Below are 14,914 nucleotides of genomic sequence, written 5' to 3'. Positions count from 1 at the left end.
CTCGCTTCATACATGCTGGAAGGATTCGGGACATACGTCCCAATTTCCCAGCTGAAGCAGCTGTTCTAGCAAACGAGCATGATCATCTACGCCAGGTCGATCCTGTGGATACTTGCATAAAGGATCCCAATTTGGAGATCCGATAACTGGCCAGCCAACATAAGCGGACTAAATGGGAAGAACATCTGAAGTCCTGCAACTTCACCTCTGATGTGAGCAAGCTCTGGTCCGCCGTAAGGTCCCTATCGTACTCGACGAAGCACAACGATAAAGTAGATATCACCTTCAACGGTTGAACTTCGTCGGACCCGAAGAGATGTGCGACCTATTTTAGCCGGCAATGTATACTGCATCCTCCGGCCGATAGATCCACACGGCTGCATAAACTTACGAACAACAGTGCACCACTTGCTTTCTCTAGTGATGAGATTCAGGGGGCCATCAACAAAATGAAATCATCAAAAGCCGTCCATTGGGAGCAGAGTACCTCACAAGCGTTTTCAATATATCCATGACCGCTCTCGTAATTCCTGAGGAAGATAAAGTAAGGAATTCCGCAGGGTGGTGTCCTTTCACCTTTGCTTTTTAACTTCTACACCTCGAATTTCCCCAGCCACCAGAGGGAGTTTCCCTGGTCTCCTACGTAGACGACTGCACGATAATGGCGTCGGGCAATGACATTGATGGTCTATGCTCCAAAGTAAACGACTACCTCGTCTTCCTTTCGCGCTTCTTCATTGCGAGAAACCTACAACTTTCCTCCACGAAGTCCACGGCGACCCTTTTCACCACCTGGACAAAGGAGGGCGCCCGGTTCTAAACTATACTGCGCCTGTCTGGACGCCTGGAGCTAGTGGTACATAGTGAATAAAGCTCCAGACCAAGCCAAAACACTGCTGTTCGGACAGCGACGGGTTGCCTTCTGATGTCCCCTCTTCAACACCTTCACAACGAGGCCCAGATGCTCCCGGTAAAGAAGCACAATAAACTACTCAGCAAATAGTTTCTACTTGGGTGCTACCGCGCCTTCCAGACACCTGCTAGAGCCAGAGCCGCCTCCCAGGCATGTCAAGGGACACCTTCTCTATTACGCTACGAGATCCAGGTGTTTAGACAGATAATAAACGGCATTCATCGGGAGATCTTTACCACCTTCTTAAGCTCCCGACCCTCGAATGTCTTATTCGCAGTCCAACCACCACCTACAGAAGATGAAGAGCTCCAGCTTTTCTGTGAGGCCCGCAGAACACTGCCACAATTACGTTCTGGATATTGTAGCAGGTTAGACTCCTACTTATCCAGAATTTACCCCAATGTACCAAACATATGTTCTTCATGTGAATGCACCCCGTACTACACTAACCACATTTTCACATGCCCCATCAAACCCGTTCATCTAATGCCTCTCTCCTTCTGGACCCAACCTGTCGTAACAGCAAGTTTCCTGGGCCTACCTTTAGATGAGTTAGACGAAGACGACGCTGACAGGGTGTAATATTTCTGCTACAACAACAACAAAACAAACAAAAGGAGGAGAAATTACATACTTGTGGAAATTCAGTGAATAGCTTGGCTATATTGGGATTTTTGAGATTTATATTTATAATACAAGGTTGCGCCTTCTGACATAGCTGGATCGTCAGGGCTAATGAATAAATAAACAAAAGGACAGGGAATTACTTGTTTATGAATAGTAAGAATAGACGAAAGCAATGGAGGCAATCAAACACAAGATATTATACACACACAAGACGCCGTGGGAAGAGTCTTCCGCATAAGAACGCACACAAGCTGCATTTGGAGGCTTTGTATTAATTTGTGCTTTCACAATTTAACACGCGACACTTCATTGTGATTAGTTTGAATCTTAAAAACCACAATATTACCAAGCCATTCACTGAATCTTCACAAACATGTAATTTCTCACCATTTTATTTGCCAAATCGCGAAAAATATGGTAACTGTTGGTAAGCCGCTACCCAAAGTTATCGAGGACGATTTGCTGCTAGCGAGTATGGCTATAGCTCATTAGGCCACACTGCCTTACCAACACACGTAATTTAAGGCAGCTCTCTTCCCGCCTTGCCGACACATGTTCAATTGTACTAGTGGATTCATCTATTCGCCACTTGCTAAGTCTTGGCGAAAGGAGAAACCTTGAGATAAAACCCATTGCTGTATATGGAAACGCTCAAACAGACACAGAGCGCTGCGGTAAAAAGCTATACCCGCGCAATCATAAATGGTCGCACAGTGTCAGCAACTTTCTAATTGCGGAGTTGTATCCAAGGCATATTCATTAAAAGTGGTGGCACTACACCAAATACAACGTTTTGTACGTTTCATTATCAAAGTATAGTATTGGCAAGGTAGATAACAAAAAATGAATTTGCCTTGTTCCATTCTGGGCTGACAGCAACATGGACACGGCGAAAGAAAAAAATAAGTCAGCTGATTTATCGATACTACCTTTGATAGATTCACCTCAGTTGTATCCGTTTAGAAAGAAGTTTATCAATTTACCATCTGCTCTGCTTGAGGACTTCATCACAAAACTATTAATTTCTAATGAATAATTATTCACCAAGTAATTTAAACTTGTAAAATCTCTCGCTACTTTTCAAAATTATTAATTATTACCAACAAGACATGCAGATGCAGGCATGCATGGTTCTGCAACCCAGCAGCATTTTTAGTTGTTTACTTAAAGTTTAACGTATCGATTTTATTTTATTAGTTTCATGCATCACAATAGTTGCATATATTTCAAATATGGTATCCAAGGTACATTGACAGGTAGCGGCAGTAGAGTTGCAATTTTGATTTTTTTCCATTTATTTGGTCTCCAAATTGTCAAATATTCTTAAGTTACGCTGAACTGTCAAACTTGATTTATATATTTTGACATTCTACTGACCAAAAGCAAAAACAAAACATTTCTCTTGTTGTTTTTTTTCGATTGCTGTTCGTGTTTAATGGGATTGTATCTCGTTTTTCGTTAATGTGGCAACTCCAAGTTATGTGATTGTGGCTGTGCGTTGTCGAAAAACGAAGGGTTTTGCACTCTTTCTTTATACAATACAATTTAGACACCAATAATTTATCATAAATTGGAAAAGTGTAACTGCAAACAATTAGTGAAGTAATTTATACCTACTTGAAGTAATATAATTTAACATGGGTAGTGTGAAAACATTGAGAATGTTAATAACTTAAACAGAAGCCCCGTCAATATCGTCTGCCAGCCACAGCCGCCCCGAATCGAAGTTAAAAAAAATTATAAACTTTCTTGCCCAATAGTAATTGAGAGACTTTAAAAATATAGCAAAAATTACATGCCTTTCCATCAAAATATTGTCATCCCATTTAAAAGGCTTTAGAAACTAACATTTTGCGATTAGGACTTCACTTGAACACTTATTTCGTGGCAAAGGAATAGATTAACGAAAAGTAAAGGGTAAAATTCCGGTCGTAAACCAGCTCCTTATTGAAAACTCAGAAAATTGCGGCTTCCGTTAAATAACTAAAAAATCTGCTGAAAACCACAAATAATATATATCTAAATATTTATAAGTGCCCAAAAAAGGTTTTGCATGCGTAGAGGTACATAATTACTCTTGGAATAATATAAAGAAACTGAATAATTTTATACTCTTACCACACTGTTTTGATCCAGAATTGGTGCACAAAAAGGAGCTAAAGATCAAGTAAATGCAAAACGTTTGTCAATACAGTCTGGGATAAGTAACATATACAGCATGATTATACAGGAGCCTGTTCAGGTAATATATACTTTCTTCTATTAAGAAAATGTAATAAAATACATCTTTCTTATTTTTTTAAGGCCGCCATATGGCACTGCCTAAATTTTTATGATTTCAAAGACGCTATTTTTCTCTCTGAGCGCCTGTGTTGCGAAGGTAAATAATAATTACCAAATATCTTACAAATTTATTACTACTCATTTTATCAATTGCAGTTGAAACGGATGAAACCATTTTCCTACTTGCTACTAGTTATTACAGATCAAATCTAATACACCAGGCTTATTGGTTACTTAAAGATAAAGCGCGACGTTCACCACATTGTCGATTTTTGCAGGCAAAATGTGCTTATCATCTAAAGAAGTATGCGGAATCTGAATGTGTTTTGGTAAATGGTGGCTTTGGCGACATAAAAAACCTGGAAGACATTGCGAAAGATTTTGGGGAAATAGCATGTTTCGTTCTGCAGTTAATTGCCCAAATTTGTGCGAAAACAGAAAGAAACAAAATTGCAGCAGATGCTCTTCGCCGTGCCCTAAAACTAAACCCCTTTATGTGGCAAACGTTTTCAGATCTGTGTCATATGGGTGAATATGTTGATCCTGCAGCCACGTTTCAAATCACCAACACAGATGTCTTTAATACATGCCAAGGCAATGCAAGCTCTAACTCACTGGTTCTTTATGGAAACGGTGCGCAAAATATATCACTAAATGATAGTCACTATTTAAGTAGCCTTGGCAACAGTAACCAAAATTTGGATATAGTAATGAATAGTATAAATAATAGTTCAAATAACGTACTATGCACACCAGTTGAACAACAGTTGCAATCACAACAACAGCCAAGCAACGTAACCTCCCAGAGTTTTATTACCCCTATCAATAATGGCAACAACTTGAACAATTCCATGTCCGTTTTAAGAGGAGTTATAACAACAGGTAGTAATTTACAAAACTCTGGATTGATGATGCTGGAAGACACACCATTATCTACCATTGGTAACAGTCTCGATCAAACTGGTTTGAATACGGTGCAAAATGTTGGTAGTGGAGTTTGTTCTCCATTTCGCAGGCAAATCAAATTTCTCTCGGCGAACTCTCTAACACCGAGCTTTGGCGTATTACCCCTATACAGTCCTTCTGGTGGGGATTCCTCCTTTGTTGGTACTGGTCATACACAAGCTAACATAAGTGTCTTGAATACGCCTTCTCCACAAACTTTAATGGAAGCTAATCAGGAGCCTCCAATAATTAGAAAGAAGATAAAGAGTCACGTAGGTAATCTTATAACTCGTAAAGAAAGTGGTTCCGCTTCAAACAAGCCTGCTGTTTTCACCCAAACGGGCAATGTTACTCCACGTACTCCCAATAACCAAGGCGGCGTATCATCAGGTAAACACATAATAAAAGTTTTGGAATGAAATTATTGTTGCTTAAATATAAATATTTAAAAATTGTGTTATTGTAATTGCAGCTTCATTGATTCCCAACGCTGCTGTAAGACGCAGTTCCCGTTTGTTTAGTAATAGCGCATACTCTGTAAAGGAAAACAACAAGTCCCCAAATATTACGAGTAATGAGTTTGCACTGCCTCGTTGTCCAGCTCGAAAAACAAAGACTCGCATGCCAAAAATTTGTTTGAATAATGAACTGGTCGAGGATAAAAGTGTTAATATAAATGCCGACAAAATTAACGAAAAGAATGCACGTAAAGAGAAAGAAAAGATTGAAACAATAACATCTGAGACCTGTCAAAATCGTTCCATTGAAGACACCAAAGTTTTATTAAATAATAGTTTGAATAACGCACAAACGATGGCACACCACGTACTAACTCTCAAGAAGCAGTCAGCCGATGGCTTAATGGCATTGCTACGTGATTTAGGGGAAGGCTATAAACTGCTAACACTTTACCAATGTAAAGCAGCCATCAAACATTTTGAAAATAACATACCAAAGCACCATCTGTGCTCGAGCTGGGTTCAATCAGTTATTGGATTGGCCTACTATGAATTGCGAGAATATGAATCTGCGGTTTCCGTGTTTAAAGATATACACGAAGCGGAACAGTATCGCTTAGATTACATGGAGATATACTCATCCTCACTTTGGCATTTGCAAAAGGAAGTGGACTTATCAGCTCTAGCGCAGGATTTGATAAATCAGGATAAGACTTCGCCAGTCACATGGTGCGTGGCTGGCAATTGCTTTTCATTGCACAAGGAGCACGAGACGGCAATTAAGTTCTTCAAACGCGCCGTTCAGGTGGATCCTGATTTTGTTTACAGCTATACGCTGCTTGGCCATGAGCTCGTCCTAACTGAAGAGTTGGACAAGGCAGCCGACTATTTCCACGCCGCAGTATCCCGAGATCCACGACACTATAATGCGTGGTTTGGTATGGGCACTATATATTCGAAACAAGAGAAATACGAATTGGCGGAATTGTATTACATTAAGGCGTTAAAGATCAATCCACAAAACTCAGTAATATTGGTTCATATTGGCGCAATGCAATATTTTATGCAGAAAAAGGAGCAGGCGCTGCAGACTCTAAACACGGCAGCAATGTTGGATCCGAAAAACCCATTGGCGCGTTTTCATCGAGGTTCAATTTACTTCTCACTAGGAAAACATCAAGAGGCATTGCGCGAACTGGAAGAGCTGAAGGAGGTGGTGCCAAAAGAGTCTGTAGTATTTTATTTAATTGGAAAGATCCATAAGACCTTGGGAAATGTAGATTCAGCACTTATGCACTTTAGTTGGGCAACCGATCTTGATCCCAAGGGTGCAAACAACCAACTTAGGGACGCATTTGACTCGGCAGTGGTGCCTATGTTTAGTCCTGCTAGAAATGATCAAAGCGTAGACGCAGATCAAGAGCCGACATCAGAGCGTTCGGATGACTCGACGCAAGCACAGCAGGACATTAACTATGATAGTGACGCTTACTGAATTGTCGGCCGGATGTAAGTTTTCCACCCGCACTTGGTAGTGTGAAAAGAGCAAAAAAGCAAAGGTGAAACCAATTGATTTGTTAATGCCTTTGTGTGTGTACTCGTAATATTGAGTGCTTCTTTTTTCGGTTTTTGTAGACCGTAAACAAATAAACGCAAAAAGACGAGAAATAAAAGAAAAAAATATAATTATAAATTGTCCCCTCCTTGGAAAAATATGCAGAAATTTCAACTTTGCTACACGAAAGGAAAAGCAGGCAAAAATACATGAACGTCCGGCAGGATAGGCTGGTATTATTGTGAAATTAATTATTTATATACACATAAACTGGCATATTTTCAAGTTAATTAAGTATTTAAAGTTTGGTTTATTCTTTCTTTTTACAAATGGGTGGGAGCTGATCTCGGCTGCACTAATTTGCCGCAAAGTTAATTGAACATCTATGTGCATTTTATTCGAAAAAATTATTTATGCTTCCTGTTCAATTGACTCACAAAAAATTAAAAGAATGAAACAAATTGTTAATTGCAATAAACTAAGTCCCTACTTGGAATTAATTACAGTTCTTAACTGTTGTGGCATACTTAGTATTATGCAATATTAGTTTATGAAACATTTCGAATCTTTTAAGGAATTTGTAAATATTTCTAGTTTACAATTTATTATTTAAGGAATATTTGGTTTTTCATGGCTAAATATACTCGTACATACAATTGTGAGCCGTTGCTGCTGGTGGGGCTATTAGCTTAAGAATATCAATGCGAAGAAATATTACATAAAACAACATTCAAGTTAATAAGTTTCATTCAGTTGTTTAAATAGTCGGTTAACGGTAAATGACGATTGGAATTATGTAAGTTTGTCGTCGTTGTCAAAGGAGGATGGGACCGGAAGTAAGTTATTTAAATAAATACAAAGCAAGAACTGTGAAAAAATAATACGAGTATTGTTGAGCTTGTTTTTAAGATTTTTTTTTAGAAAAGAAAACTACCTTTCTATTTTTTCATCAAGAGCTTGCAGAGAGTGGAGCTGAAAAAAAAACCTTTGCCGATGACGCTCGTGTCGAGAATGATTTTACGATTTATATACTGCACGCACCCAAATTTCATTTGGTGCGAGAATGAAAAATATTTTCATCGACGGTTTACAAATGGGGTTCCCCGACTGAACCATTGGATGTGATCGAATAGAAGTAGGCTTTAAATGGCACTCGCCGAGAGTCCCTAATTATTGCAGACCAGACATCCTCGTATATGCACGTGGAATGGCTATGCTGCTACAACAACAACAACAATGCCTAAAGGCAAACTAAGAATGCTCACGGACTTGATATACTGACTTTACTGACTACTACTCTTTCTGTGACCAGTCGCCAGAAACTCGCAATACACCTTCTCGAATGTGATGTTATAGCGAGAAGAAAACTTAGATATCACAGCTGGAAGAAAGGCACATACGGGCAGCCCAACTCAGCTCCATCTTATTAAGAGAGCTGGGTTCGGATGAAGCACTGTTGTGAGTAGAGGACCAGGAGCGATGATGTCGAAGTGCAAACCTCCTTTTCATTCATTCATTCATAGCTGTTCGATCAGGCAACAAAGCTGGTTGGTCGGCTTCGCGGATTGCACTGAAAACACCTTCACCGCTCTACCCATTCCTACTGACGTGTGCTGTTGCGACTCGCTTTACATCCCCTGGATAGTTAAGGAAATTTGTTTCAGTTTCCCAGCGGAAGCAGCCGTTTTATCAAACGAGAGTGACAACCTATGGTAGACCGATCTTTGGGATCCTCGGATATAGGATCTCAATTTGGAGATGCATTAACTGGTTATTCGACATTCGCGAACGAAATGGGCTGAATACTTGAAAACCTGTAACTTCACAACAGGTGTGAGTAAGCTCTGGTCCACCGTAAGGTTCCTGTTTAATGCGCCGAATCACAATGGCATGTGGCAATCACTTTTGGTGATTGTGTTTTGTCGAACCTGAAGCGATGAGCCATCTTTTTTAGCCGACAATTTATATTGCATCCTTCGGTTAACAGATCCATGCGTCTTTGTTGTTGTTGTAGCAGCTTAGTCCATGCATCGTATTATCAGATGGTTGCCAAGCAACAGTGCACCGCTTACTTTCACAAGCGATGAGATTCAGGTGGCCATCAGCAAAGTAAATTAGTCCCGACGGTATAAACTTTTTAATGTTGAAAAACATTAATCCAACAAGAGTAGCTTACATCACAGCACTTAGTGTCATAAATACGCTAACTTAAATAAAACCGCCCCCAAATCTCTAAACAGAGGAGGATAAAGTGAAAGGTGCGCGGCGGAGTCTAACTGATCCCATATTATTGTAAAAAATATAATTTCTATTGGGGAAAAGTATTTTCATGTTTTGGTTTGTGTCCCAATCTCCATTTGAATAAGCATTTTTTAGAAAGGTCAAAAAATTTCAATCCACAGAGTGTAAAACAATAATACTTATATCCTTTTCATTATCTATGCTAAATTATATACATACATATGTATATAGATAGATAGAATATTAGATTTTATTTGTAGCATTAATTCATCAAAATTCATATAGAGAAAAGCAACGTAGGAACTGAATGGATGATGACATATTTTCTTAGTGATTATTTTTCATTTTATTTGTTATTCTTCACTATTCTCAACTAGATTTACAAGCTCTGCTTCAGGTTGAAAAGCAAGAATTACTTTTCTTAAAGTTTCTGTATCCAATTTCATTATCTTCTGGATCAAATTATGCAAATAATCGTATTCAATATTTAATACAAATGCCAAGGTTTGTAAGTGTACAAGTCGCATACGATAAACAATTTTATCTAGTTTTAAAATGTCGCGTATATCATAGCAACCGAATACTTCTCGTACCGAGTCTGGCAAGGAAAGCGTTGATGTTGATGAATCAAAATCGAGAGATTGTGTTATATCTGGTGTCTGAAATTGACTTTTTGGTTGTACGCTCACCTCTCTCGTCGAGACAGACTTCAATTTTGGTGGTGGATTAATTAGTATGTCTGAATTGTTTTGATGGGAAAAATGGGTGGGATACAATGGAGGTAATAGAGAATATGTGTTTGATTGAATATTCATTCTTTGAATATTTGGATTGTAACAATAGATGTCATCATTTAGTAATGGCTGAGTGCTTGATTCATTTTGAATTAATGGCTTTCTTAAGGGGTTCAAATAATTGTCAATTGGTATGGTAGAAGCCCTTGCTTTACTGTTACGTACAACAGCCGAGCGACTTCTTTTATATTGCTGAGCAGTTTTCGGTCGACCAACACACCTTTTTCTTCCTCTTCCAGCAAATACTGAGAGTCTATAAATACATAGTTATCGCAAAATATTAAACTTTTCATTTCTCGTAGTTTCAGTATATTTTTAGGCTATCATAGTTAGATTTTAAAATAATAGTGTAAAAATTTTAGCATTCTCACCCTCGCTTTAGACTCGACTGTTTTGATATTAAAGTATTTTCATCCCCACCGTTACTAAACTTTTGAATTCCTTCCTCATTCTCCTCAATTTTAAGTTTTGAACTATTGGTTGCAATATCGGACTTGCACATAAGTTCTTCTTGAGGGAACTGAAGTAAGTCTTCTTCATTTTTCATACTTCCGTTATCTGTACTTCCTTTTTGTATTTGAATGGCCACGGGCGTTTTTTGAGAAAGCGACGTATTATCCTCAGTGCAAATAAATTTATCTGCAACATAATTTTTCTTAATTAGGCGTGTTGATCGACGCATTTTTAAGAAAGAAATTATTCTTTATATTCAAAAATAATTTATGAAACTACAAAATAACGTTTTTACTCCGCTATGTATAACGGCTACAAAATATTATACTTACACAGAGTTTTCACTAAAGCAGACCTAAACGAAATAAAAAGGGGTGTTCGGCAATGATGATATTTTAAGTACAGTTTTTTGTAAGAACTTTTTCTGTCGATTTTGGAACAATTTTTAATGTTAAAAATATAGTTTTCGCCGTAGGATATATGAGTATGTATTCCCCAATATCTTTCGAATAGGTATTTTATCTTAACCTCGTGGAACGTTTGTATTACACTTAGTTAAAAGTACAACTTCGAAAAAGGTACTTTTTTCGGTAATTTAGTACAATTTTAAAATCTTAGATTTCATCATTGGTGATTAAATCGAGCTCGATGAATTTTCAATCTGACATTCGGGATTACTTTCTATGTATTTTGTTTTTGTAAAATTTCCGAATACCGAATAAACTTAACCGAGATGGCATTTTGTCAGCTGTTTTGAGTTTACGCCCTCTTTATATACTTGTTTGTATTTTAACTGCAGCAAGATATTCAAAATTATATGTTTATTTTATTTGGGTTTTTTTTATTTTCGTTCATTCTGAAGAAATTAAATCAGACTTAGAAAGTTTACCGAGCTAGTGAGTACTCATTTGTAATGTTACCTAACTCAAAATATTCCTACTAAGAAGCTATATGAGGTGTCTTTTAAGGGATTATAAAATCTGAAAATATACATGCGAATTAAAATGTGTAAAAATTGTTTTCAATTTAATTTATAATGATACTAGCAACCCGCCCAGCTTCGCACGGGTATAAAATATATACCCTATGTCACTCACTGAAAAAATGATTAAAATCGATCCAGTAGTTTTGGCTTATTCATTATTGCCCGTGGCCCGCACGCGTTAAATTTGGAGTAAAACAATTCTCCTTTCTTTATAGCATGAAGATTTCCTGCTATCTTTGGGATATCTAAATTCATACCCTACATTTTTGCATATTAACTTTTTGCATTTTTACATATGTATTTATTTTATTTTTACAACAATTACTATATTACAGAATGTCTTTATATACAACGTTCATAGCCTTCTTGTCATTAGACAATACAAACATGTTTTCTCTAGAGGTTACTCTTGAAAGAGCGACATACAGTTGGCCATGTGAAAAACAGTCAACACTCAAATCTAAGCCTGCAACGTTGAAGGTTTGACCCTGAGATTTATTAATGGTCATTGCAAAAGATGTCTTTACCGGAAATTGTAAGCGTTTAAATTGGAATGGTAGATCCGATGGTATCAGAAGGATTCGGGGAATCAATACATCTTCTCCGGTACCACATCCTGTGAGTATTGTGCACTCTATTATGAAAGTTTTCAGTGATTTTACCATCAAACGCGTGCCATTGCAAAGTTTAGGTGGACTTAGGTTTCTTAATAAAATAACAGGACAACCTATTTTCAGCTCCATTTTGTGAGGAGGGAGTCCAGACGGTTTCAAAGAATTTAGAAATTCTGTAGGAAATTGAACAGCTTCTTCCAAATCGAGAACAGTATCGACCGAGTAGTATATTTTCGTCGGCGCATCAATCTTTGAAATAATCAAGTTATTTACTTTATCTACTTGTTTGTTAGTTGGTGACAGAATAGCTCTTTCTTTAAACCAAGATATTGTCTTATAACTTATGTTATCAATGTCTGGATAGACATTGTTGACTAACTCTTGGATGTTGTCTATCAAAACACAAAGGTTTTCTAGGTTAATCCTTCCCTCACTTTGTGTTAATTCTCCATTGCCAACTTTTAGCAGCATCTCTGGAAATAGCCTGTTCTCACGTGAAGATGACGAAATCCTCATATTAGTTTTAAGCTCTAATTTATTGACATACGACTAAAGGTGGGATCTTTTTAGCGAAGCATTTATTTCGTCAGCACGTGTTCCTCGAGTCACAACTGGTAGGATTTGACGGAAATCTCCTGAGAACAGAATTGTACATCCACCCATAGGTGCATTTTTGTTGCGCAAATCGCGCATTGTCCTATCCAGTGCTTCCACAGACGTCTTGTTTGACATGGTAGCTTCGTCCCAGACTATTAATGAGCAGTCACGCATCAATTTTCCTGTATTGCTCTGTCTAGAAACACTACAGACGCTGTTATCATCATCGGTGGCGATTTTCAGCGGGTGCTTCATTGTAGAGTGTGTGGTTCGGCCTCTTTCCAAAAGACTCTTTCCAAAAGAGTAGCGGCAATGCCGGATGACGCAACAGCTAACGCAATTTTTCCGGTAGATCTCAATTACTAATTACTGTTGTAATATCTTGAAAAATATTGTTTTTAATTATATGCTGTAAAGAGCCATATACATAGATCTATATGAAAACAACAATGTATTTAAGGTATTTAATTGGATAAGGATTAATGTTGTACCCATTTGTTGAAATCGCTTCGAAAATAAGCTATTAGTTGTCGTAAAAAGTAAATGACAAAAAATGTTATTGTATGGAATTGATAGCAAACTAAACGCGCTCCGAATCAATAAAAACTATTCAAAAACTGCATTTTAATTATGTGCGATTTACTAATATAGAACCTGAAAATAGCGTTTTATTTCGCTGTAAAATTGTATGTACATATAATTACATGAAATTCAGTACATACATAGATACATATGTACATATGTCCGAAATGAAATAATGCGAGCGATTCGTAAATACATACATACATACGTCACCATACGATGTAATTCAACATTAATGAGGTGTGGTGAGATTATCGCTTAACGCCTGTTGCTTCATTCGGTTGACAGCGAACACACACACAAACAGCTTTTTTTGGAAAAAGAGCTGCTTTTGTTTAAACAATTTTGGTTAAATAACAAATAAATCAATTCTTTTTTTTGATGCAGAACGAAAGTAAATATTTCAAAGTTAAACTTCAAGAAAGTTTCATTTTAATTGGTTGATTCGTTTATGATTTATGGCCGTGAAAACAAAAAAATTATGTTTTTTTGCCACGTTTTGACCGATTGCCACGCCCCCTTTATATATTTCTTCACATTATATAGATATAAACCTTCCTCTTCAATCAATCTATCTTTAAAAAAAACCGCATCAAAATCCGTTGCGTAGTTTTAAAGATTTAAGCGTATAAGGGGACATAGGGACAGAAAAAGCGACTTTGTTTTATAATATGTAGTGATAACTATATTAATATTACTCTGGTAAGCCCTGGCCGTCGCTGTGGTCTTTTTGGTGTATTGACCCGACAGCAACATGTTCTGGTACATATTTTTCTTGTACCATGACAAATCGTGACAATTCAAACGTTTATATATCTCCAGGTTCTCATATCACGCTTTTGTTTCCTTCAGAAAATACTCCTTGTATGCGTTCATCCATTCGGGAGCGTCACGTAATGATTTGTGCTTCATGGCATCCTTATCATCGAACCATCGAGCGCTGTCCCACACGCAAACAGGGATATATTTTTATAGTGCCAGACACGAAAGGATATTTCAATATTTTCACCACCCCAGATATCTATTCCGTCTTCGTACGCACCAATGTGTGTGAAATACTGTTGATTCATCGCAAATAAGCCACAAGCCATTGTTGATGTTTTAAATAGACGTTTAAAATCTTGCCTAAGATCCATTGTCATGAAACCCCCAATTGAAGCCACCACGCACCAAAGGACTTGACTTGTAATCAAACGTATCGAGACTAATCAAATGCATAACCGGTACTGCTATAGTAGAGTTTTCTTGATTCACTGCATGGTAAAGAGGTTCAGCCCATTGCTGCTTGACTTCAATTTGTGAGCCCAGGAACACAAGAACATCGCCTTCCGCAGCATCTGCACCTACCATTCGTGAACGTATAAATCCCTCACTAGCTCTAGCTATAGCCAAGATCTGGAACATAAATTGAAACACAAGAGACAACCATATTTCATACTCATAGCAACGTTTTAAAATACTTACACATAAAAATTGTTGATTTTGTTGAACATCGTTTCTAACTGGAGGTGGTTTGTTAAATCCTTTGCCCTTTATAAATGTAAGAAATAAATAAATATGTAAATAAAGCGAATTAGCCTTGTCACAAATTTTTGACAGAAGTGCCAAGACGAATCAATCAGCTGTTCTAATGATATCACCTTATATACAAGAATAATAGAGAAACATATTACGCCTTCCGAATTCGCCTTGTCGCAAGAGCGGATGAATAAGCAAGCAAAAGGAAGGGGAATTACTTACTTGTGAAGAAAAAGAGTAGACGAAATCAATGGCACCAACCAAACATACGGAATTATACACACACACATACTTCCTTGCCAAGGCGTCTTCCGCAAATAAACGTAAACAAACTGCATTTGGAGACTTC

The 14,914-nt window shown here is 37.6% G+C and overlaps 3 protein-coding genes across 3 annotated transcripts; 1 reads left to right on the top strand and 2 right to left on the bottom strand.

Moving 5' to 3' along the window:
• Positions 1 to 3,012: 3,012 nt before the first annotated feature.
• LOC128859731 (cell division cycle protein 27 homolog) lies at positions 3,013 to 7,529 on the top strand. Its single transcript, XM_054096785.1, has 5 exons — positions 3,013 to 3,603; positions 3,677 to 3,782; positions 3,845 to 3,920; positions 3,980 to 5,158; positions 5,241 to 7,529. Exons 2-5 carry the CDS (start codon positions 3,759 to 3,761, stop codon positions 6,719 to 6,721), a joined length of 2,760 nt encoding a protein of 919 aa, XP_053952760.1. The 5' UTR covers positions 3,013 to 3,603; positions 3,677 to 3,758; the 3' UTR covers positions 6,722 to 7,529.
• A 1,690-nt stretch (positions 7,530 to 9,219) lies between these two features.
• Positions 9,220 to 10,819, bottom strand: LOC128861664 (uncharacterized). Its single transcript, XM_054099965.1, has 2 exons — positions 10,188 to 10,819; positions 9,220 to 10,069 (listed from the first exon to the last, which is right to left on the bottom strand). The coding sequence occupies exons 1-2, from the start codon at positions 10,496 to 10,498 to the stop codon at positions 9,376 to 9,378; spliced, it is 1,005 nt and encodes a 334-aa protein (XP_053955940.1). The 5' UTR covers positions 10,499 to 10,819; the 3' UTR covers positions 9,220 to 9,375.
• Positions 10,820 to 13,667: 2,848 nt separating this feature from the next.
• Positions 13,668 to 14,590, bottom strand: LOC128862138 (polypeptide N-acetylgalactosaminyltransferase 35A-like). The gene is made up of 2 exons (XM_054100601.1): positions 14,512 to 14,590; positions 13,668 to 14,442 (listed from the first exon to the last, which is right to left on the bottom strand). Exon 2 carries the CDS (start codon positions 14,395 to 14,397, stop codon positions 14,173 to 14,175), a length of 225 nt encoding a protein of 74 aa, XP_053956576.1. The 5' UTR covers positions 14,398 to 14,442; positions 14,512 to 14,590; the 3' UTR covers positions 13,668 to 14,172.
• Between the last annotated feature and the right edge of the window lie 324 nt (positions 14,591 to 14,914).

This window comes from Anastrepha ludens, chromosome 4 (genome assembly GCF_028408465.1).
Source record: "Anastrepha ludens isolate Willacy chromosome 4, idAnaLude1.1, whole genome shotgun sequence".
In the NCBI taxonomy this organism is placed as follows: Eukaryota; Metazoa; Arthropoda; class Insecta; order Diptera; family Tephritidae; genus Anastrepha; species Anastrepha ludens.
The sequence above is the reverse complement of the archived record's forward strand: the minus strand, read 5'-3'. Positions and strand labels throughout refer to the sequence as shown.

Bases quoted from the DNA above. Each gene is read 5' to 3' on its own strand.
- LOC128859731 (XM_054096785.1), top strand. From the start codon at position 3,759: ATGATTATACAGGAGCCTGTTCAG. The intron at 3,783-3,844 runs GTAATATATACT...TATTTTTTTAAG, and splicing joins TTATACAGGAGCCTGTTCAG to GCCGCCATATGGCACTGCCT. The intron at 3,921-3,979 runs GTAAATAATAAT...TATCAATTGCAG, and splicing joins TGAGCGCCTGTGTTGCGAAG to TTGAAACGGATGAAACCATT.
- LOC128861664 (XM_054099965.1), bottom strand. From the start codon at position 10,498: ATGCGTCGATCAACACGCCTAATTAAGAAAAATTATGTTGCAGATAAA. The intron at 10,070-10,187 runs GTGAGAATGCTA...ATGTATTTATAG, and splicing joins CAGTCGAGTCTAAAGCGAGG to ACTCTCAGTATTTGCTGGAA.
- LOC128862138 (XM_054100601.1), bottom strand. From the start codon at position 14,397: ATGGTAGGTGCAGATGCTGCGGAAGGCGATGTTCTTGTGTTCCTGGGC.